The sequence below is a fragment of the Budorcas taxicolor genome, chromosome 5 (genome assembly GCF_023091745.1).
Source record: "Budorcas taxicolor isolate Tak-1 chromosome 5, Takin1.1, whole genome shotgun sequence".
NCBI lineage: Eukaryota > Metazoa > Chordata > Mammalia > Artiodactyla > Bovidae > Budorcas > Budorcas taxicolor.
In genome coordinates, this window is record NC_068914.1 from 117462028 (window position 1) to 117484364 (window position 22337).

Sequence of the window (22337 nt, forward strand, 5' to 3'; positions counted from 1 at the left end):
GGTGTCATAGGAGCTGGTTTGGGATGTTGTGCTCTGTTCTAAGGGTGGTGGGGGTGACCTTGAAGCAGTCAGTGGGCACATCTTTGGGGTGAACCCTGCTTGATGGAAGACAGCTTTACCAAGGACGGGATTCACTGTAAAGCTGAAATGAGCAAATTCTGGAATAAGACCTGTGTCTTGTACAGTGAATTGTAGGGGCTGGAGTAAGAACCCTGGTTCAAACCCCTGGTTTTCTTTCTGTAACTGCCTTTGGGGTTAGGTATTAACCTTTCTGGGGCTTGTCACCTTCAACACCAATACAGAGACCCAGCTCACCTGTCTTGAGAAGCAAATGAGATGCATGTAAAATGCCAACAGCACAGAATATGAACTCTTAATAATGAAATGAGGGAGATCAGTGTTCTGTGATTCTTGCTAAGTGATTCTCTACTGTGCGAGTCACCTCACATGATGTCATCTCATTTGATCCTCAGAAAAACTGAGGAGTTACCACTTCTAGAGGGTCAGGAAGGATTTAAACCAGGTCTGGCCAGCTCTAGAGCCAAGCCTTTTCCATTGTCTGAAGTCCTCAAAGTGAGTTAGTTGCTCAGTAGTGTCTTTCTGACCCCCATGGACTATAGCCCACCGGGCTTCTCTGTCCATGGACTTCTCCAATACTGGAGTGGGTAGCCGTTCTCTTCTCCATGGGATCGTCCCAACCCAGGGATTGAACCCCAGTCTCCTACATTGCAGGCAAATTCTTTACTGACCCAGCCACCAGGGAAGCCCCGAAGTCTTAAAAGCCACTGAAAGTAAAAATGTAGTCCCCCAATCTGGGAGAGTGAAAGCCCCAGGTTGAAAGTGTATTTAGCAAAGCAAAGGACAAAGCTTTTCCTTAATGAGACTCAAACGTGAACACTGGGATCCAGGAGACCTCTGTCTCTAGTTCTGGCTCTGTAAAGTAAGTCTGGAACCTGGTCAAGTTACTTCATGTCTCCATTTGCTCGCTGGCAAACTAACAACCACATGCATTCCACAGCTGGTAGGAGGGTCTAGTGGTCAAACACCAGTCTGTGGATGGTGACATCAGAATACCTGGGTATCATGGACCCCCAACCTGAGAGGCTCTGATTCTGGAGACTTGGAGCAGAGCTCTGCCATGGCTAGTTATGGAAAGCTTCTTGGGAGATTCCAAATAGCATAGCAACTAGGTCTAGAAGCCACTGTTTGTGTGATAATGTATGCCTACCAAGAGTAGGCATTCAAAATATTTACTTGGCTCTTTTCAGCCAGGCCGTTTCCAATTTTCTGTGACAAGGATACCAGTACTCATTGTTTGCAGTGACAAAGAAAGGAAGGAAGAGAGGGAGGGGAGATAGAACCACTTTAAATTCTACCAACAGGAAAATGGCTTAATATTCTGTATTTTATTCACACGGTGGAAGATTAAAGAGCTGTTAACTAGAATGAATTAAAGCTATGTCTCCATGCAGAGGGACCTCCCTGAAGGTTCAGAATTCATTTGGTATAATTTTGACACCTTTAAAGAGACTCATATTTTAAACACTGCCCATAAATGTGTCAATATAGACTACGGAATAAAAAGATGGTTCCCGTAGTTAGTGCTTCCAGTGAGAATGGAAAAGAAAGGAGGGGAGATTATGCAGTCCTTGTTGCCACTTGAGAATCCGTCAAGTTTTGGTGGATCTTCCCATTTTTCTAACCGAGGCTGGGAATCTGGTTGTGAATTTTCGCAAATTTTAAGCATTGCCAAATAATGAAAACTCTTCTACAACTTAAAAAACAAAAACACCATTTGTGCTAAGAAAATATCCCTGGAGTACCAAGTCTGACTTTAGTCCTAGAGGCGTTAAGGAGACCAGAGGTGGATTATTTCTGATTAATCCCCAACTTGTTTAGGTGTGAGAGCGGGGAGGGCAGGAGGGCAGCGCCCCCTCCAGACGCTAGGGGACAACAGGCTCACACCCGGCAAGTGACCACACCCTGAGAAGCAAGTACTTCTCAGGGACCTATAGCTTCTTCCGCCCGTAGTCGGAAAGGGGTCATTTCCTCCTGAAAAAGGATTAAGACGACTACACAGCAAGGTCCTCCCCTCCGCCATCTTTGCGCCCCGCCCCACCGCTTCCTCCCGGTCAGTTTCGCGCCAAATTGTCCCACAAGCAAAATGGAGCCCGGAAGGAGGGTATCCCGACGTCCTGCGCCCTGCAGCCAATCCCCTTCAGCAGTTTCTTTGGAGGCGGGACCTGCAGGCACAGAGCAGTCCAATCGCTGGACTCGGGGTCTCGGCGAACCAATGAGGGCGCAGCGGCCGCGGCGTCCGAACGCTGCATCTGATTTTTCCCGCGAAACGCGGCAGCGGACAGTGGGGATTCTTGTGTCTGCTGTTCTGGGGAGCGCGGGAAGGCAGAGGTGAGGCTGGCGGAGCTGGGGAGTGGGCCCCTCGGAGCCAGCCCCCCCGGGGGACGGCCGGCATCTGCATTTGGGGCGCAGTAGGGCTGGGCAGGGGTGTCTCATGGGAGAGCTGGGGTCGAGGTCTGGGAGGCGGAACCGGGCTCACGTCTGCCTCGCACTCGGAGCCGAGCGCCTGCGTGTCGGAGGGGACGCCGCACGCCCCCATCTGCCCTCCAGTCTGCTCCATCTCCTTGTTCCGTGTCAGGTGCAGTCATGTCGGGCTTCGACGACCCCGGCATTTTCTACAGTGACAGCTTCGGGGGCGACAACGCGGCCGATGAGGGGCAGGCCCGCAAATCGCAGCTGCAGAGGCGCTTCAAGGAGTTCCTGCGGCAGTACCGGGTGGGCACCGACCGCACCGGCTTCACTTTCAAGTACAGGTGCGTGCCGGAGCGGGACAAGAGGGGAGATGCGGTCCCAGCGGTGCTAAGTTCCACTCGAAGGGGCCCCGCACCCTCATGGCGTTTGGTTTTGTACATTTCGTATCTGAAGTTAACTTTTGAGAGTCACCTGGGCCCTTTGGTTCTTTTCCCAGGATTTGCTTCTATTCATCTGTTTCTTATAGTCCTTCTATGTTACGCCTGCAATACTTTGTAAAGCGAGTTATCTTCAGTTCTCTGGAGATGGTAGTTACGCTTTACCTTACTTGCTCACTCATTCGTTCGTTCCAGTCAGTCACCTTCTGTTGATTGAGCAGCTGCTGCATGCCAGCCACTGTTACAGGTGGTGAGCTGCAGCACTGAATGAGCTGGGCAAAGCCCTTGCTCCTAGTCATTATACAGTGGTGACATCCCACCAAATCCTTGTAGGCCCTTAAATGCAGACAGCATGAATTTACAGGTCCACACTTGGGCCTGATGCATAATTAGCTCAGTGACTTTCAAGTGACAGCCTCTTTGGGCCTCAGTTTCTTCATCAGTAAAACGGGCATAGCCACTCCTGCTTCGATTTATTCATGCACCAGCTGACACTGACCATCTGTGTGCCAAACCCTAGGGTACAAAGATGAAAAGATTCATACTGCTTGCCCTCAAAGAGCTTTTGAATCAGTGGGACTGAAGCGTAGGCATGCCCAAGTAAATTACAAGGTGATGATTGCCTCAAAGAGGGAGTGTACAAGAGGAGTTAGGGGAGGCTTCAGGTGATCTAGAGCTGAGAGAAGAGTATCTGGTGTGGAAGGCATTTCCGATAGCAGGAGGTGCATGCATGGGCAGTATGGGGTGGCCTGTTACAACAAGGGGCTCTCAGAGCCAGACTGGCTGTTGTATATGGCTCTGAACATAAGGTAGAAAAGGATGAGCCTGAGGAGGTCAGTGGCCCCCAAAAGTGTTTTTGGGATAATAGTCTCATGGGATCCTCTGTAAAAAGAGTCTGGTGGTTGATAAGACAGGCATGGTCTCTGCTGCCTTCGATTGCCAGGTTTCAGCTGTGTGCCTTGTTAGTATGTGAGAGAGGGTTAAAGGCTCCAGGGAGTCCAGTGAAAGGACTGGTTTGCAGTGAGAGTCTCCCAGACTCGTCTGTGAACTTTGAACTGTTCTTTGATGACTTGGATTGCTTCCATGGAGCTTGCTTTGGAAGATGCTTCTGTAGGGGCATGGGGGATGGTTTACTGGGATATAGCAGATCCACCTGGAGCTTGATGTGTTTGGGAAGCTGGTGGCGGGCAGTGGTATGGGCAGACTCAGGGTGTGGGTGCGCCTCTGCCAGTATTGCCTCCTCTTCCCTGTGCCCATCCTTGCACCTACTCCAGGGATGAACTCAAGCGGCATTATAACCTGGGGGAGTACTGGATCGAGGTGGAGATGGAGGACCTGGCCAGCTTCGACGAGGAGCTGGCTGACTACTTGTACAAGCAGCCAGCCGAACACTTGCAGCTGGTAAGTGGGACCCCTGCCCTGGGACCCTTGCCCTGGAACCCCCAGGGCTGGCCCTGCTCTGGTCACTCACAGCCTGTCCCCTCCCCATCCCCAGCTGGAGGAAGCTGCCAAGGAGGTGGCTGACGAGGTGACCCGGCCACGGCCTGCTGGTGACGAGGTACTCCAGGACATCCAGGTCATGCTCAAGTCGGACGCCAGCCCGTCTAGCATCCGTAGCCTGAAGGTAGGGCCCCCGGAGGGTGGTGGTGGTGGCTGTGTGCGTGGAGGGGTTTTGGAGAGAGACCTGAGTGCCAGCTGTGCTACCCTGAGCAACTCACTCAACCTTTCTGAGTCTGTTTCTGCCTCTCAAAAGTTAGCTCCTTGGACACATGCTTGCTGAGCTCCTTCTGTGGGCAGGACATAAGTTGGGTCCTGGAGGAGCAGTACTGAACTCAAGGACAAGCTTCTTTCCTTGGGAGACTGGATAAATGGTTAATGTCACCCACAATAACTGTAGGTGACTGTGAGAGCAATGGGAGAAATTGGGAAGTGATGAGAACGCATAGGGCCCCTCTGGAAAAGATAGAGAAGGCTGCTTTCCAGAGGGGACATCTGAGTGGAGACCTGTGGGTGAGAATGAGCAGCTTGCAAACAGCTGAGAGGGAACACGGGGTGGGGAGAGGAGGGCAGGGCATAGCTAGTGTAAAGCTTGCAAGGTGAGGGGCCAGGGCGTGTACCAGGCTGAGGGAAGGACGGTTAGTGTGACTGGCGAGTGATGGGGCCACAGGAAAGCTGGGCAGGGCCCGTCTGCCATCCAGCAAACACTTCTTGAGTGGCTACCTCATACCGGATGCTGGGTTCGACTCTCACTGTAGACAGACGGTACCTGGTTCGGTGGAGCTTATAGTGAGAGAAACAGACAGGGAGCACTGAGCTGATTTCAGGTCCCAGGACATGAGCCATGAGGATCAACGTGAGGGGCCGGGTGGCGGTTGGAGGAGGCCTCTCTGAAGAGGTGGTGCTGGGACGAGTCTGAGGGATGATGACCCTGTGACAGCTCAAGGGAGGAGTGTTCCGGGCTCAAGGAGAGGCAGGTGCAAAGGCACTGGGGTGGGGACAGCAGCCGTCTCAAGGGACAGACATGGGGCAGATGGCAGCCACTGTGGCTGGACCCCAGGGAGTGAGGGCAGGGGAGGGGAGGGGAGGGAGTGAGTGGAGAGCCAGGTGGCCAGGGCCTTCGCCGCTGTGGACAGGAGTTCAGATTGAGAGCTAAGTAGGAGGATGGGCTGATTCTGTCTTTAAAAGCTTCCTCTGGCTGCCAAGTGAAAGGAGAATTTATAAAGTAGGCGGGAGTGGGACCCAGGGGAGTTTCCTGAGGAGGACGTGAGGGTCAAACGTTGGTTCTTCTGTTAGAAGGTTGTGAGAAGCAAATGAACAGATGCCCGTGCCTGTGCCTGGTGAACTCTGGGCCCAGGTTGTGCCACTGAAAGGCCACGCACTGGCCTTTGCTGGAGCCCTCGTGCCCTGCTGCGCAGTTCAGGTCCCCTCAGACCTTCCTTGGTTGGCCAGTGGCACGCCTTGTTACAGGAGCAGGGCCAGGCTGTGGGCTCTCGAAGCTGCGCTGTGTGCCAGCTTTGTCTCTGCACTGCACCAGGCCAGGGGGCGAGGGGGGAGGTGCAGGCAGGCCTGCACTTGAAATGAAGCCGAGCATCATGTGTCTGCCTGTCCATGGAGGCGGATTTGGGCCTGTTTGTGGGGCAGCTATTCCCTCAGAAAAGCAAACCTCAGCCCCACTTGAACAGATTTCTTCTTCTCAGCCCCATTGGAAAACCCAGTGACTGGCCTGCTCGGGTGGGCGTTCTGTTAGAGGAGGAGCCCTCTCTAGAAGGATCGCTTGTCAGGGTGGCCTCGGGCCTGAGGCAGCCCTAGTCCTTTCCAATCCTGGGGGCTCAGATCCCTGCACTCTGTAGGGTGTTTTCCAGAAAGCAAGCTCTGACGTGGGTGTCAGCAGTTCTGGGGTCCGCTGGGCACATGTGCCCCTGGTCTCAGTCACCAGAGAGGGCCAGCCTCCTTCCTGCTCCTCCCTCCACCCCACTGGCTTCAGAGGGGGCATCAGCTCGAACCCGTAGCCTACCTGCCTGTCCCAGAACACCTGCTGGAAATAGGAAGAAAAGATGATGATAAAAGGAACTTTTCTTGTTTTGCTTTTTATTATAAAAATATCACACACACAAAAGTAGTGAGGGGGCATCCCTGATGGCCCAGTGACGAAGACTCTGCTTCTAATGCAGGGGACCGGGCTTCAATCCCTGATCAGGAAACTAGATCCCACATGCTGCAACTAATATATATATATACACACATACATACATATATATATGTATATATACACTAAGTGCCACAATTAAGACCAGGCACTACCAAATAAGTAAATATATATATTTTAAAAACTAGTGAGAGTAGTGTAATGACCCCGTCTGCCTCCATCTTGGTTTAACGGCTGTTAATATTTTGCCTTACTTCCTTTCTCCTTTTTTCTGCTGAAGGATTTTCGAGTAAATCACAGACATGCACTTTATGCCTAAATACTTCAGCAGACATTAGAATAGAAGAGATTCTTGATACGTGATCTTGGGCGTCCCTGGCTCCCCTCACCCAGCCCCCTCCCTGCGGCTCTGTTGCAGTCGGACACAATGTCCCACCTGGTGAAGATCCCAGGCATCGTGATCGCGGCCTCCGGAGTCCGCGCCAAGGCCACCCGCATCTCCATCCAGTGTCGCAGCTGCCACAGCACGCTTACCAACATTGCCATGCGCCCCGGCCTGGAGGGCTACGCCCTGCCCCGGAAGTGCAACACGTAAGTGGGCTTCACGGGCCCTGTGGCACCCTGGGGGGTGACGGGGACACGTGTGAGCGGAGGTGTGAAGGATGAGGAGGAAGCGCTGCAGCCAGGAGGGGCTGGGGCCGCGGCATGCCCGTCCTGGGTCCTAGGTTTGAGAACAGGGTGGTGTCCCCCTGCCCCTCTGCGGTGGTGAGTTCTGTCCCTCCAGGGAACCCAGGCAGCCTGTACAGGGGGCCGGGGTGGGGAGTCCACCTGGAGTCTTCAAACCCTGGCTCACTGGGGCAGGTCTGGAGCGGAGGTCCAGGAACATGCCAGGCTCCTTGGTTTACATGTGGCCTGTGGCTGTGTTGCCTGTGGCCTCGTGGCCCACAGACGGAAAATATGTGTCTCTGGCTTCTTTCAGAACATGATTGCTGACCCTGATCTTCAGGGCCCTCACCCTTTTCTGGCTTCTGGTTCCCCTCTGCTTCCTAATCTCAGGCTTAGCCACACTTTTCTTTTCTACACTTAATTCCTCTTTGATCTGGGTTTTTGAGTACCCTGAGTGCAGAGGACATGCAGATGTGTGTTTCCACTTAACCCCAGCCTCCAGTCTGGCTACCTGCCAGACACCCCCATGTGGCTGTCTAACACTGGTTAATGGGAGCCAGGTTCCAAGCAGGCCTCCCCAACCCTAACCCTGTGTGTGTTCCCCCCGCCGAGCCGCCCTCTAGTGCCTTCCCCGAGCTTGTCCTGGAGACCCCGAACTTGGCACTGGCCAGGCTTGTCGCTGACTTGTTTGATGGGTTCCCTGGGCTTGGGGCTCTGGGGGTAGCTCTGGTGACTCTTCTCTCCTCTCTCCTTACAGGGATCAGGCTGGGCGCCCCAAGTGTCCACTGGACCCGTACTTCATCATGCCAGACAAATGCAAGTGCGTGGACTTCCAGACCCTGAAGCTGCAGGAGCTGCCGGACGCCGTGCCGCACGGGGAGATGCCCCGGCATATGCAGCTCTACTGTGACCGGTGAGTGGGCCCCTGGCTGTGCCCCCCACACCAGGTCAGGGCTGTGAGCAGGCTGGCTGGCCATGCCTCCCGCCCCTCGGTCAGCGGCCATATGTGGACCCAGAGTGCAGTGGGGAGCAGGGAATAGGGCTGGTTATGGAAACTTGCTCTGTGCCTGGTGCTTCCTTCAGGCTTTTCTTCCCCTCGTCTCCCAGTACTCTGCAGGAGCAGGTCAGTCTCACGTGGGGCCAGCTTCCTGGGTGGAGGGGTCTGGCTGCTGCCGCCTGCATTCTTCCTGCAGAGTCTCCCTGGCGCTCTTAGAACCGGGAGGCCTGAGGTGGCACAGCTGGATGGGGAGGACCCTCTTCCCAGGCTGACGCCCGCCCCGGGCTTTCTGTTAAGACTCTTCTTGGATGTTGCTGGGTAATCGGAAAGTGGGGAGAGGGTGCTGGGCTGGCCCGGTCCCCTTCCAGGGACCTGGGAGGATGGCGTGGAGATATGGACAGGGCTTTACCTGGGCTCACGCACCCTGATGCCTCAAGCAGGTAGTCTGTGCAGTCGCTTTTCGGACGAGGGGATCCACAGGTTGTTAGCTCCCTCAGCGACAGTGGAAGGTGTAGAGGTCAGACTGCTGAGCAGGTGACATGAGCTCACTGAGCCTCAGTCTCCTCCCCAGGAAAATGGGGACAGTGACGGGCCTTAATCTCTCATCACTGATGGGAGATTTAAAGTAGAAAATGCAAATGAAGTGTTTACCGCAGTTCCTTCATACAAATTAAGTATTTGGTGTTAGATTATTTGTGCAATCTGGGGTTAGATTTAAAGCTGAAGAAGTGGGATCTGGGAAGAGAGGAGTCCCAGAATGTTAACAATGACAGTGAGGGTCCTTTAGGGATGGGAGTCTGTTTTGCCTAACGCCCTTCTGGGTGTGGTACCTCACTTGATCCCACAGTAACCCAGCAGGGCAGATCACTTTATCAAAGCCCTCCAGGGTCAGAGAGGTGCAGTGACTTCTTTGAGGTCACACGGCTCGTAAGTGGCAGAGTACAAATACATGCCCCAGCGTCCTGTCCATGCTGCACTGGAGCATGGTTCTGGCCGGAGGGGCTTGGAGACGTCCTTGTTGCAGCATTTTTTTTTAAAGAGGAGATTAAAATCCAGGTGCAAAGTGACTTGCCTGAGCTTTGTGGAGCTGTGAAGAGGCAAAAATGGGGAGTGGCCCTTGCAGGGAGGCTGGGAGGGCCTCAGGAGGAAGGCTTCCCCTGAGATGGCTGAGAGGAGCCTTGCAGTGCTTCTGACAGCAGGCCAGGTGGGGATGGGGACCCTGAGGAGCTGGGGGTGGGCCTTCTGACCTACTCAGTCAGGCCGCTGCTACGACCAAGGGTTGTCGACCTCACAGCAGCTGTGCCGTCCAAATGTGGGCTGGGTTGTGGTGAGAGGGCGAGAGCCCTGGGGCAGGGCGGCGCTAGAGCCAGATGAGCTTCCTGTAGAGATGCTGAGGTGAACGGTGAGCGTGAGGGATGGTGGGAGCCAGGGGCTCTTGCCCCCACCAGACTCTCACCTTCTTCCTCCTTCCTCCCCACCCTCCCCTTAGGTACCTGTGTGACAAGGTCGTCCCTGGGAACAGGGTCACCATCATGGGCATCTACTCCATCAAGAAGTTTGGCCTGACCTCCAACAGGGGCCGTGACAGAGTGGGCGTGGGCATCCGGAGCGCCTACATCCGGGTCCTGGGCATCCAGGTGGACACAGATGGCTCCGGTGAGTGGGCTTTGGTCCGACTCCTCTTGTCCCTCCCCGGGCCTCCTCCTGGTCCCCCTATCTATCCCCCTGCCCCTACACTCTGTTCTGCATGGCAGCCAGGGAGAGCAGTGCTTTTGTAACCAAAGATACCTGTCACTGCCCTCAGCAAGGTAGAAGACATCCCGGTGGTCCCTGAGGGCCCCTCTGATCTGGCCCCTAACTCCTCACCCCCCGCTTCCAGGTCCTCCCCTTGCTCACTGGAGCCTGCAGCACACAGGCCCAGTCCTCAGGCGAGAGGTGGGGTCTGTCTGTGTTTCTGTGCTCAGACTGATGCTCATGCTGCCTGGCCCTGGGGCCCTTGCCCGTTGGGAGGCCCTGGGCTGGGAGGGTGGGCCCTCATGCACCCACGCCCCCTCTGCCCACCCAGGCCGCACCTTTGCTGGCGCCATGACCCCGCAGGAGGAGGAGGAGTTCCGGCGGCTGGCCGCCCTCCCCAACGTCTACGAGCTCATCTCCAAGAGCATTGCTCCCTCCATCTTCGGGGGCACCGACATGAAGAAGGCCATCGCGTGCCTGCTCTTCGGGGGCTCCCGAAAGAGGTGGGGGTCCAAGCCTTCCCAGGTCCAGGAAGTGGATGGGTGACTTGCCCACAGCAGGGCAGCTGCCGGATGGGCAGGACGGGAATACTCTTTCCATCTGCCTGGGACCCTCAGTCCCGCCTCCTACTCTCAGGCACCCTTCTCACCTCCCAGGGTTGCTGTCAGCTGGCAAGGGGCCAATCCATGCCCTCCCTGCAGAGCAGTCCCTCCGATCCTGGGTAGGTGGGGCAACTTGGGGAACCTGGCAGATGCAGTGGAGAGAGCTCTGGGCGTGGAGTCTGGAGACTGGGGATTAAATCTCTGACAACTACTTACTTACTGTGCAGTTTTAGGCAAGAGACACCACCCCTTTGTACCCAGATGTCCATATGAATATGACAGATGGAAGCCTAACACTCGGGGACCTCATGTGTCCTTTTGAGAGTCTGAAACAGTAGAGATATAAAGAGTGATAATGTTACTGGCATCTACCAGTTACTGAGTTTTACCATGTACCAGACAGTCTTCTGAATGTTTTTATCTGTTTGCAGCCCAGTCCCCAAGTTAGCCCTGTGAGAAAGCTATGGTTGAGCCCATTTCATAGATGAGGAAACTGAGGCATAGAGCATTAAAGAGACTGCTAACAGGCACATGTCCTGGCCTGGAGCCTGCCCTCGTGGTGTCTGCTCCACGGTACCGCCAGCGGCGTGCTGGCGGCTCCCATCTCTCCAGCTGGGGCACGTGTTTATCAGATGCTGTCTGTGTGTGCCTGAGCCCAGCTCTTAGTGTCATTTCCTTTGACCCTCCCCTTTCTGGATGGCAGGTCACCATAGAGGAGGCTAGGAGATATAGCTGGCTAGGAATGTGGCTCTCAGGCCAGAGCCCCCGCCTCCCACCTACTCCAGGGCTCATGACGTGGTGGGGCGGGAGTGATAGCCAGACTGCTGTGACCAACCAGCCCTCGCTGGATTCTCCTGTTGCTCACCTGGCCTTCCTACCCGTCTCCCCAGGCTCCCAGATGGCCTCACTCGCCGAGGAGACATCAACCTGTTGATGCTGGGGGACCCGGGGACGGCCAAGTCCCAGCTGTTGAAGTTCGTGGAGAAGTGCTCACCCATTGGGGTGAGTGTCCCGGATGACCTCTGCCTGCCCTGGCTTCCCTACAGGGATGAAGCTACAGGAGGGGCCACGGGGGAGAGAGTCAGCCAGGTCCCCTGTGTGGTGATCAGCACATCTGGGGGATCGGAGTGGGGTGAGGATGGCTGCGTGGTCTTATACAGGGAAGCGTGGCCTCTGGGTAGACGCGGGGTGGGCCAGGTGTCCTCTGCCAGTGCCGCCCGGCGGAGACACGTGGACTCCAGCTGTGAGCCTCGGGGAGTGTACATTTCCTAGTAGCCTCTTAGAAAAGCAAAAGAAAGTGGTGATGGGGTTCCCAGATGGCTCAGTGGTAAGAATCGCCCTGCTGATGCAGGAGACACAGGTTCTATTCCTGGGTCAGAGAGATCCCCTGGAGAAGGAAATGGCAAACCACTCCAGTATTGACTGGGAAATTCCATGCACAGAGGACCCTGGTGGGCTACAGTCTGTGGGCTTGCAAAAGAGTCAGACATGACTGAGCACACAAGCACACAATCTTAATTCTGTTTAATCTAAGCGGTGTAAAATGTTATTATTTCAGTGTGTGGTTTAACATAAGAGAACCTGAAGAAGATACCTTGTATTCTTTTTAGCACTAACTTTGAAATTCCTGTGTATTTCATACACTTAAGCACACCTTGCTTAGGACTTGCCACAGTTCAGAGGCTCCTTGGCAGCATGTGGTTCTCAGGTCTCTACAAAGATGATGGTACTCAGGGTGGGGTAGCCTTTTCGGAGAGTCCGGAGCCCACCTTACTGGGAGGGTGTCACTTCTCTCGGCCTCAGTTTACTGCTCGGTGAGCCCAGCTCCTGGGGGCTGGTTCATGAGACAGTCGGGCTCAGGTGAGTGATGGATGTGACCAGCCCTGGGGAGAACCTCCAGGCCGGCTGGGGCTGGTGGCCCCCCATCAGAGGAGGAACGCTGAGACTTTCTGTGCTCTGCACCCCGCCGTGATGTGTGACCCTGTGCGAGCTCCAGCTCTGGGGGCCCCTTGACTTACCGGGGTCAGAGCCTGGGGGCTGTGTTGGGCCCTGACCCTCCCATTGCCCTCCCCCAGGTGTACACGTCTGGGAAAGGCAGCAGCGCGGCCGGCCTGACAGCCTCAGTGATAAGGGACCCCTCGTCCCGGAACTTCATCATGGAGGGCGGGGCCATGGTCCTGGCCGATGGAGGGGTTGTCTGTATTGATGAGTTTGACAAGGTGAGCCTGGCAGGGCGAGGGGGTGGCTCAGTTCTGGTGGCGCCTGATGGCCGTGGGCTGGGGGTGTGAATGGCAGAAACCCCCTTTGTTGACATAGAGACCTCCCATCACTATAGGGACGTAACTAAACCTCTCCGAGCCTAGAGAGTGGGGAGATGAGAGCCAAGCCCGCACGTTATGCCCATGACTAGAAGTGACCTGGTTCCTGCCATTGGCTGGCACTTAGGAACAGTAGCTCCTGTAGGGTGTCCTGGTCCCGCTGCACCCCAGCCCCCTCGCCTGGGGCTGGCGGACATTCCTTTCTTCCACGTAGATGCGAGAGGACGACCGTGTGGCAATCCACGAGGCCATGGAGCAGCAGACCATATCTATCGCCAAGGTGAGCGCCCTCCCCGGGGCCCCAGCCACAGGGCGGCCTGGCCCCGCCACGCCCGGGGCGCTTCGAGGGCTGGGCCCTGGCCCCACCCTCAGGCTGTCCCGAGCGCCCGGCCTCTGTTGACTGCAGCAGTGGTCCTGGAATCGTGTGTGTGAGTGTGTGACCTGAGAAGGCTGTGAGCCTGAGTTCTCATTTCTCTCCTCTGCTGCCCCCACACTCCCTTCTCAGGCTGGCATCACCACCACCCTCAACTCCCGCTGCTCCGTCCTGGCTGCTGCGAACTCGGTGTTCGGCCGCTGGGATGAGACCAAGGGGGAGGACAACATCGACTTCATGCCCACCATCCTGTCCCGCTTCGACATGATCTTCATCGTCAAGGATGAGCACAATGAGGAGAGGGATGTGGTACGTAGGGCACCGGGCTCCTCCCAGGCCTACAGGTCTCGGGCGGGGGAAGGGTGGGCAGACTAGGGGTTTCAAGGGTCCAGAGTTCTGGCTACCAGATCAGCCTGTCAGTGGGCCCCCAAGGAGGTGGGTTGCAGATTCCAGAAACACTACACTGGGGGTCGCTGGTCCTGCCTCTCCTGTGAACCACGTGCGGTTTGATTTGGGGTCTCTCATTCCCTGGGCCGTCGGTCCTTTGTATGTGGAATGAGGGGGTTGACCTTTGATTGCAAGTATTAGAACCCCAGTTCCTTTTAGTCTTTCTGGAGGAACTCAAGGGCTTGTGTTACAGGCAATCCTGGAGATGCAAGGCCCAGCTGGGTCTGGTCTCAGGGTTGTCTGCCTCTTTCTCACTTGGCTCGGCCTCCCTGGGTAGAGGTTTGTTCTCAGGCAGCCTCGCCCCACCCCGGGGCGGCGGGGAGGTCCCTGGCAGCTCTGGATGTTGTCTTACCAGCTAACAGCCCCCAAGGAGAGAAGGGCCACCTCCTCTCCACTGGTTCTAGCCCTGGGAGCTCTCCCTCTCCGCCTGCTCAGCTCTGTGTTGGGACCTGGCTCAGGAAGGCCTGGCGCTGACCCTGGGTCCCCTCTGCCTCCCAGATGCTGGCTAAACACGTCATCACGCTGCACGTTAGCGCACTGACACAGGCCCAGGCCGTGGAGGGCGAGATTGACCTGGCCAAGCTGAAGAAGTTCATCGCCTACTGCCGCACGTGAGTCGTGGACGCTGGCCCCCGGGGTGGGGTTGCCAGTCTTCCCTGGTCGGGGAGAGCCCTTTCAGGATACCTGAGGTGAGCCCTTAGGGTTTAGCTCTTCTTCTTCCTCCTCCTACAGTCACCCAGTCCGTGGCTCTTGGCCTTAGCTTCCCTGTTTCTAAAATGAGGGTGGAGGGTTTAGGTGGTCTTGAAGGTGCCCTTGACTCTGATGTGTGGGGAGGCACTGTGGACATGGTCTTTGGTAACGCCTGCCCCCACTATGTGGCCTTAGGCAAATCAGTTGACCTCTGAGCCTCGCTTTCCCGGGGTGCTTGTGCCCTCAGGTTTTTCTAAGAATCACACAAGATGATGTGTGAGCGCTTGGCAAGGCCCTGCGCCAAATAAACACTCAGTGAACAGCAGCTGCAGCCTTAAATATTGTTCTCACAGACTACCAGTGGTGATAGTCATACATATAGTGATTATTCTGTGCCAGGTGTTATTCTGAGCATTTTTTTAATTTTTAAAATTTGGGTAGCTCTGCACAGCTTGCAGGATCTCAGTTCCTTGACCAGGGATTGAATCTGGGCCCTAGCAGTGAAAGCGCCGAATCCTAACCACTAGACCACCAGGAAACTGATTATTGTATATACATAAGTGAACTTTATCCCTCTCCCCAAACCTGTGAGGTTGGCATATTGTTATCCCATTTTACAGATGGGGAAGCTGAGGCAAAGAAAGGTTAAGTAACTTGTCCAAGTTTGTAGGCAGGAGCTAGTGGAGCCAGGATTTGAACCCAGGTGCCTGGCTCCACAGGCTGTGCTTTCGCTGCTGTACCAAGGTTCTGGACACGCACCTCCTCTGTCTCTTATTGGAGCTAAAACCTGGGTGGAGGGATCTTCGAGTGCCTTTCTGATGGGAGGTGAAGTACTGCATTTGGGTGGATGCCTCCTCACCACTTTTGTCCCAGTGACCCAGTGCCCAGTGTACCGGGGTCTTTGTCATGGTTCTGAGCTCTTCACGGCCCCACCCTTGGAGGCTTGGGCAGTTGTGTGTGAGTCTGAGAGCCCTGAATTTTTGTTCTCCCTTGATGCCAGGTCCCAGGGGGCCTTGGGGAGTTTCCTCCCTCCCTCTGGGCTCGGTCACTCAGTCATGTCTAACTCTGAGACCCCACGGACAGTAGCTCTCCAGGCTCCTCTGTCCATGGGAATCTCCTGGCAAGAATACTGGATTGGGCCGCCGTGCCCTCCTCCAGGGGCTCTTCCCCACCCAGGGATCGAGCCCAGGTCTCCTGCACTGCAGGCGGATGCTTTACCGCTGAGCCACCAGGGAAGCCCTGAAGTAGGTGACCTGAGGTCCCCTAAACCAGCGACTGTCAGTTGGCTTGGGGCGGGGCTTTGGGGTGGAGGGGATAGAGTGTGGGTGGATCTGACCAAACGTCTCCCGCTGCCACCCTTCCCGCCCGTCACCCCCTAGTCTGGCATGTTCCCAGCCCCTGGGCAGCAGTCACCAGGAGCCTCTCGTGGGTGTCATTGCGCATCTCACACCTGAATGTGGTGGGGGGAAGCACTGCTGTGAGCCTGCCATCTGGTGGGCCCAGAAACTGTGTCTTCAAGCCAGCAGAGGCCAGCCAAGGTGGGTACCCCAAGATTCCTTCCCGCTCTCATGGCAGCTGCTCTTCCCAACCCCTGTCCTGCAGGAAGTGTGGCCCCCGGCTGTCAGCAGAGGCTGCAGAGAAGCTGAAGAATCGGTATATCATCATGCGGAGCGGGGCCCGTCAGCACGAGAGGGACAGCGACCGGCGCTCCAGTATCCCCATCACTGTCCGGTGAGCGGGCTGGGTGGGCTGATGCACGGCCTCAGCTTACAGGGCTTGGTGTGCCCTGTGGGGCTGGGACCCACTGCTGATCACTGGTGCTGGCCATGGTCAGACTGTTGGGCAGGGACCACTCCGTTAGGAGTGAAAACAGTGGCCTCCCTACTTATCTGTATCTTTTGCTTTGTTTATTGTTGGGAAAACCTGGAACCCTCTCTTCTGAATTCTGTCTAGCTTCCCCCATTTTAGGGAAGCCTGAGGATGAGGGAAGGTCCAGGGATGGGAGTCAGGAGACCGGGTCCTTGCCTCCTGCCCACCGTGTGATGCCTGAGAGATTGCTTTCCTTTTCTGGGCCTCAGCTGTCTTAATTGTTAACTCTCTCCACTGTGGTGAGTTTATACAATTGAGTGACTAAGAGCTTAAACCTACCTCATCTGAATCCTGTTTCCAGCACTGATTAGATAGAAGTGGGTTTTGCTCTATATAATGGAAGGTCCAGAGAAAGTCACTTAAGTAAATTGGGAGTTTAGTTCCACCTTAGGTGCAAATGTTTGAGGGCAGGTAGTCTAGGATCGTGTGATGGTTCTTCAGTCATCAGCGGCAATTTGGGCTCCTTCAGGCTCACCCTTATTCTCATTGTCCAATGTGGCTGCTAGAACTCCAGCCATTATCCCTGCATTCCAGGTGACAGGAGAGGGAGGAAAAGAAGTGCCTGTTTTTTTAAGGACACTTAAGAAAGTTCCCATAAAATGTTTGGACTTACAACATACTGGCCACATCTTAGTCACACAGACATATCTAGATGCAGTGGAGACTGGGAAATGTCTTGTACCTGGGTACCACGTACTGGAATAGAAGTTGGGGTTCTGTTGCTAAGACAGATGGATCACAGGGACAACCAGCAGTCTTCCCTGTGAAGGGGCTGGACAGAAGAGGGACAATGGACTGAGTGCACCCTGGCGTCCCGTTGCTCTCACACAGGCAGCTGGAGGCCATCGTGCGCATCGCCGAGGCCCTCAGCAAGATGAAGCTGCAGCCCTTCGCCACAGAGGCAGACGTGGAGGAGGCGCTGAGGCTCTTCCAGGTGTCCACCCTGGACGCCGCCTTGTCTGGCACCCTGTCAGGTGAGCAGATGTGGGGAGACAGGCCGGGTGGTCCCTGGACTCTGGGTGGGGCTCGTGCTGGATGCCTGCTGTGCTGGTTGCTTCTCTGCTCTTGCTGAGGTCTCTGCTTCCTCCTGCGAAGAAGCCACCCCCTGCCCCCGTCCCCACCCCCACCAGCCATTTTCTTCCAAGATGAGAAGAACAGCCTCTTGAGACCCTGGAGCACAATCCTCCTAGGCCCAGTCCGTTATTAAGGCTCACAGTTTTATCATTGGTTAAGAACAGCACTCACCAGCCCTGTTCGTTGAGTTGTAACCGTTTGAGCACTTCTGACACTCTTCCCCCGTTTTACTTACAGCCGCCCCCAGAAGTCAGGTTGGGTGCTTAGTCCTTCCCCTGTTAGAGATGAGGAAACTGAAACCCAGAGAGGCCTTTTCACGGTGCCCAAGGTTGGTTGCCGTTCTCCCAGCTAGAGTGTAGGTCTCTTGACCCCGAGTCCAGCGTGGCTCAGGCTGCCGTCAGTCCTGCCGCCTGCTTCAGGCTAGGCCTCTGAGCGGACTTCCCAGAGCGTTGACTTTGTGCCAGGCTCCCCTGGGACGAATGTGTTCCCTTGCCAGCAGACAGGGCTGAGTGTCTGCCGGGCTGTTTCAGGTGCCAGGAGGGCAGGAGCAAGCAGATCTCTTGAGTCCCAGCCTACAAGGCCCCTTTTCTCCTGGGGAGACACACCAGAGGCAGACATGCCAAACTCAGGGAGCCGAGAGTGCAGAGGGGAGAATTCTAGCAGGTCGGGCATGTTGGAGAGGGGTGGGGCTGTGTCCCCGTCGGGAGGTCCAGGATGGGCTCTCAGGAGGTGGCAAGAAGCAGGGATGGGCATGAGTGGACACCTGGCTCCCTGGGGTGTGGGAATGGGCCCCTGGGTAGAGGAAGAGCTGAGTGGCAAGACCCCAGGGACAACAGGCTCAAGGGCCAGTGTGGCTGGACCCGGGGAGGTGAGTGGGGGCTGATTGCCTCTGCCCTCCCCTTGGTGATGCCGACTCAATCTCTGCCCTGGAGGGGCTTCCTGTCCCCTGAGATATTTGGTTATGGTGGGGAGGGCTCCCTCGGATGTTTGAGGGCACAGGGTGGGTGTGATTTGGGGCAGGGTAATTAGAGTTGGGCTTTGCAGGCTATGTAAGAGTTTCCCTTGTGAACTCATTTCAACTTTAAGCCTTGAAGTCCCTCTCAGCAGCTTCTCCCCTCCCACCTTGCTCCTCTCTGTAGCTGAAACACCAAGGTGTCTGCAGGCCTGGGTCAGCAGAGGAGACCCCATTCCAGCAGTTGTCGGAAATCAGGAGCTGCTTGCCAGGGCTGCTTGGGGTGCCTCACTGATGTGGTCTCCAGGACAGCCTGCATGCTCCTGGGTCACTGCGGGTCCCCTCTAGCTTTGTATCCTGACGTAGCTGCCTCCAGGAAGTCTTCCTGACTTGTCTACCCACCTGGGGCCCAGGTGCTGTCCTCAGCTCAAGGCCCTCCTCACAGCCCTCCAGTGGCTGCTCCACTCACCAGAATCAGGAAAACCTGGGCTGTGCCCTCCAGCCCGTGGGACCTGGCCGCCTCTGGCCCCCCCTCTGGCCATGTCCCTGGCCCTACGACTAGGTTTTGAATGAAGTGGGCACGTTTCCCACCCCTGAATCTTTGCACCTGCTGTTCCCTCTGCCTGCAGCATCCTTCTGCTCATGCCTGCCCTGTCCTTGGCTCCAGGCCTCTGTCCGCCGTCATGCTCAGGCCCTGGCTGTCCCCGGGCTCCCTCTCTGTCTTCCTCTCATGTTCTCTCCGGGGCCTGGCTGGCCCTTCCCTGCTGTGGGCAGACTGAGGTCCCTACCCACCGACCCACCTCCCTCCTCGCGCCCACAGGGGTGGAAGGCTTCACCAGCCAGGAGGACCAGGAGCTGCTGAGCCGCATCGAGAAGCAGCTCAAGCGCCGCTTCGCCATTGGCTCCCAGGTGTCTGAGCACAGCATCATCCAGGACTTCACCAAGCAGGTGGGCCTGCAGGGCCGGGTTCCCACCCACCCTGTGCCATGTCCTGCACTCAGCAGGCAGGCTTGGGATGGGGTAGGGGCGGCTGTTCCTGGGCCCAGGCCTGTCCCCAGTGCTCTCCACTCGCAACTTTCTCTGTCGCATGAAGGGGAAAGGACTGGGGTCTGAGGTTCTGCTGGGACCTCCCAGGCTCCCCCAGCCCTTTGTCTCTCCTTTCCCCTACTTGCCTGCCTTTTGTGGAGTTGGGGGTGCAGATCCAGAGGGTGAGCCTTCCAGCCCGCTGGAGACAGAGCTCTTGATCCCATAGATGGTGGAAGGGCCTTCTAGAAGCTATGGGGAACTTGTCACCATCTTTGAAGTCACATGGACAGTCTAGTTTCTGGGCTCAGCTCCCTTTCGTGTATGTCATCTCCTCTTCATCCAGTTTATGTGGTAGGTGGTACCCTACTCACTCGAGGGGTGAGCGGACCAAGACCTAGAGGAGTTCGGGGATGTCAGGAGTGGCACAGAATCCGCCTACCAGTGCAGGGATACTCAGGAGGCCCAGGTTCAATCCCTGGGAAGGGAGGAGCCCCTGGAGGAGGAAATGGCAACCCGCTCCAGTATTCTTGCTGGGAAGTCCCATGGACAGAGGAGCCTGCTGGGCTCCAGTCCATGGAGTAAGTGACTTAGCCTTTCTGTGCCTTAGCTTCCTCCCCTGTAAAATGTAAAATGAGCACGTACCAGCTGCTCAGGGATGTTGAGGGGTGGAATGAGTGTAAGTATGTGAAGATTTAGAACAAAGCTTGGGATGTGGTAGGTGCTTAGGACGGGTGAGCCCATTTAGGATGCAGAGTGGTAGGTTGTGAAGGCTGGAGAGTTCCCATGAGCAGGGGTGCCTGGGCTCCCGAACGGTGGGGAGTCTGGGGGTACGCCGCTCACCCCGCCCCGTGTCCCGCAGAAATACCCGGAGCACGCCATCCGTAAGGTCCTGCAGCTCATGCTGCGGCGGGGCGAGATCCAGCACCGCATGCAGCGCAAGGTCCTCTACCGCCTCAAGTGAGCCTGCGGCCGCCGCCGCCACCAGCCCCCCTCGCGCTCTGGACGGAGGGACCCCGCCGCCCCCTGCCTCGCTGCCTCTGGAGTCTGCCCTGGCTGCAGACCCAGGAAATGTGCTTCTGGAAATGTATAGAAATAATAAAGCCATGGTGTGTTTGTGGATATCTGTGGGCCTCTGCACCGGGTTGCGAGGACAGGCTTTGGAGCCTGGCAGACCTGGGTTTCTGACCTGCCTGTGACCCTTGGGCTCTGGGTGGGGCACGTGCTATGCGAACTGGTGAGAATCAGCAAGACCCAGAGTATAAGGGTGCTTAGGAGAGCCCGAAGCTGCTCCCCAGCAGCTAACATGTGGTCAGGAGCTATGGTTCTGCATCAGACTGGCCGGATGCACTGAACTGTTCCACACCTCGGTTTCTTCATCTGTATGTGGCGGTGAGTTCCCAGGGATGTGTTTAGGAGGAGAGACCTGCTGGCAGTGAACGTCCAGAAGGAACCAGGCAGTGTGCTGAGATTGATCCAGGCATTTGGATCAATGGCTTCCCACCTGGCCTTAGAACAAAGTAGGTAAGAGAGGGGTACTGGGATTCAGTAGGCTGGCTCTCTCCCGGTGGGCCACCTCAGACTGTGTGACCCTGAGTGGGATGCCTGACTTCTGTGGGCCTGAGACTTTTCTTTTAAGCAATTGAAATTGTATTTTTGTCTTGTGAATTTTGGCTGTGCTGGGTCTTTGTTGCAGTATGCGTGCTTAGTTGCCCTGTGGCATGTGGGGGATTGAACCTGTGTTCCCTGTATTGCAAGGTGGACTCTTAACCACCAGACCATCAGGGATGTGTGTGGTTTCTTTTTTTTGACATTTCATTTTCTTGGTCTAGTTGGCATCCACCACACGTAACTAGACGCTTTGTTTTCTTGTCATGAGAAATTTAAAGATCTTTCTTCTTGGCAACTTTCACATACCCAGTATATCTCATAACTATAGTCACTATGCCATACATTACATTTCCATGAATGTATTGTGTGCTTGGAGGTTTGTGCCTTTTAACCCCCTTCACCCGTGTGTTGTCCCTGCCGGCACTTACCCGCCTCAGCCCGCGGACCTTCTCACCTCTGTTCTGTGTCTCTGAGCTTGGTATTTTTTGGTTCCACGTGTAGATACAGTCACGCAGTATTACTTTCTGCATCTGTACTTTGGATATGTACTTTGCCTAATATAAGGCCCTCAAGGTCCATCCATGGTATGCGTGGCAGGATCTCATTATTATTTTTTAAAGGCTGGGTAGTAGTCCGCTGTATGTATGTGTGACATTTTTACTGTTCTGTCGATGGACACAGGTTGTTTTCATACCTGGTGTACTGTAGATAATGCTGAAGGGAAAATGGGGGTGCAGATACCTTTTTAAATTAATGTGTCGTATTTTCTTCAGATAAATACCCAGAAGTATCTGTCTGTTGGATTATGTAGTAATTCTATTTTTCGCTTTCTGAGGAACCCCCATACTCTTTTTTTCCCTTAGTACCTGTCTCAGTTTACCTTCATAGCAACAGTATTCAAGTGTTCCCTTTTTTCCATGTCTCCACCAGCACTGTTTTTTGTTGTGTTTTTGCTAATAGCCCTTCTGACAGGTGTGAGGTGATATCACTGTAGTATTGACTTGAATTTCCCTGATGATCAGTGATACTGAACAGCTTTTCTGGACCTGTTGGCCATCTGTATGTCTTTTGGGAAGGTGGTTATTCAGATCTACCCATCTTTTAATTGGATTGTTTGGGGTTTTTATTTTTTGCTGTTGTATGAGTTCTGTATGTACTTTGGATATTACCTTGTATGTTTCTCCTGCTCCATAGGCTGCCTTTGCATTTTGTTGATCCTCTTCTGTGCTGTACAGAAGCTTTTTAGTGATATTGTCCCACTTGTTCTTTTTTTTTTTTTCCTTTGGGTGTCAACTTCAAAAAATTATCACTGAGACCAGTGTCAAGGAGCTTACTGCCTATGTTTTCGTCTAGGAATTTTATGGTTTCAGTCTTAATGTTTAAGCCATTAATCCGTTGTGTTAATTTT

At 55.2% G+C, this 22337-nt stretch overlaps 1 protein-coding gene across 1 annotated transcript; it reads left to right on the top strand.

Moving 5' to 3' along the window:
• The first annotated feature begins 2337 nt into the window (after positions 1-2337).
• On the top strand, positions 2338-20333 carry MCM5 (minichromosome maintenance complex component 5). The gene is made up of 17 exons (XM_052640363.1): positions 2338-2409; positions 2657-2831; positions 4202-4328; positions 4423-4551; positions 6992-7164; positions 7997-8152; positions 9726-9892; positions 10302-10473; positions 11463-11574; positions 12648-12791; positions 13105-13170; positions 13396-13572; positions 14209-14321; positions 16003-16131; positions 17101-17243; positions 19116-19243; positions 20181-20333. The coding sequence occupies exons 2-17, from the start codon at positions 2665-2667 to the stop codon at positions 20280-20282; spliced, it is 2205 nt and encodes a 734-aa protein (XP_052496323.1). The 5' UTR covers positions 2338-2409; positions 2657-2664; the 3' UTR covers positions 20283-20333.
• Positions 20334-22337: the final 2004 nt, after the last annotated feature.

Bases quoted from the DNA above. Each gene is read 5' to 3' on its own strand.
- MCM5 (XM_052640363.1), top strand. From the start codon at position 2,665: ATGTCGGGCTTCGACGACCCCGGCATTTTCTACAGTGACAGCTTCGGG. The intron at 12,792-13,104 runs GTGAGCCTGGCA...TCTTCCACGTAG, and splicing joins GTATTGATGAGTTTGACAAG to ATGCGAGAGGACGACCGTGT. The intron at 16,132-17,100 runs GTGAGCGGGCTG...GCTCTCACACAG, and splicing joins AGTATCCCCATCACTGTCCG to GCAGCTGGAGGCCATCGTGC.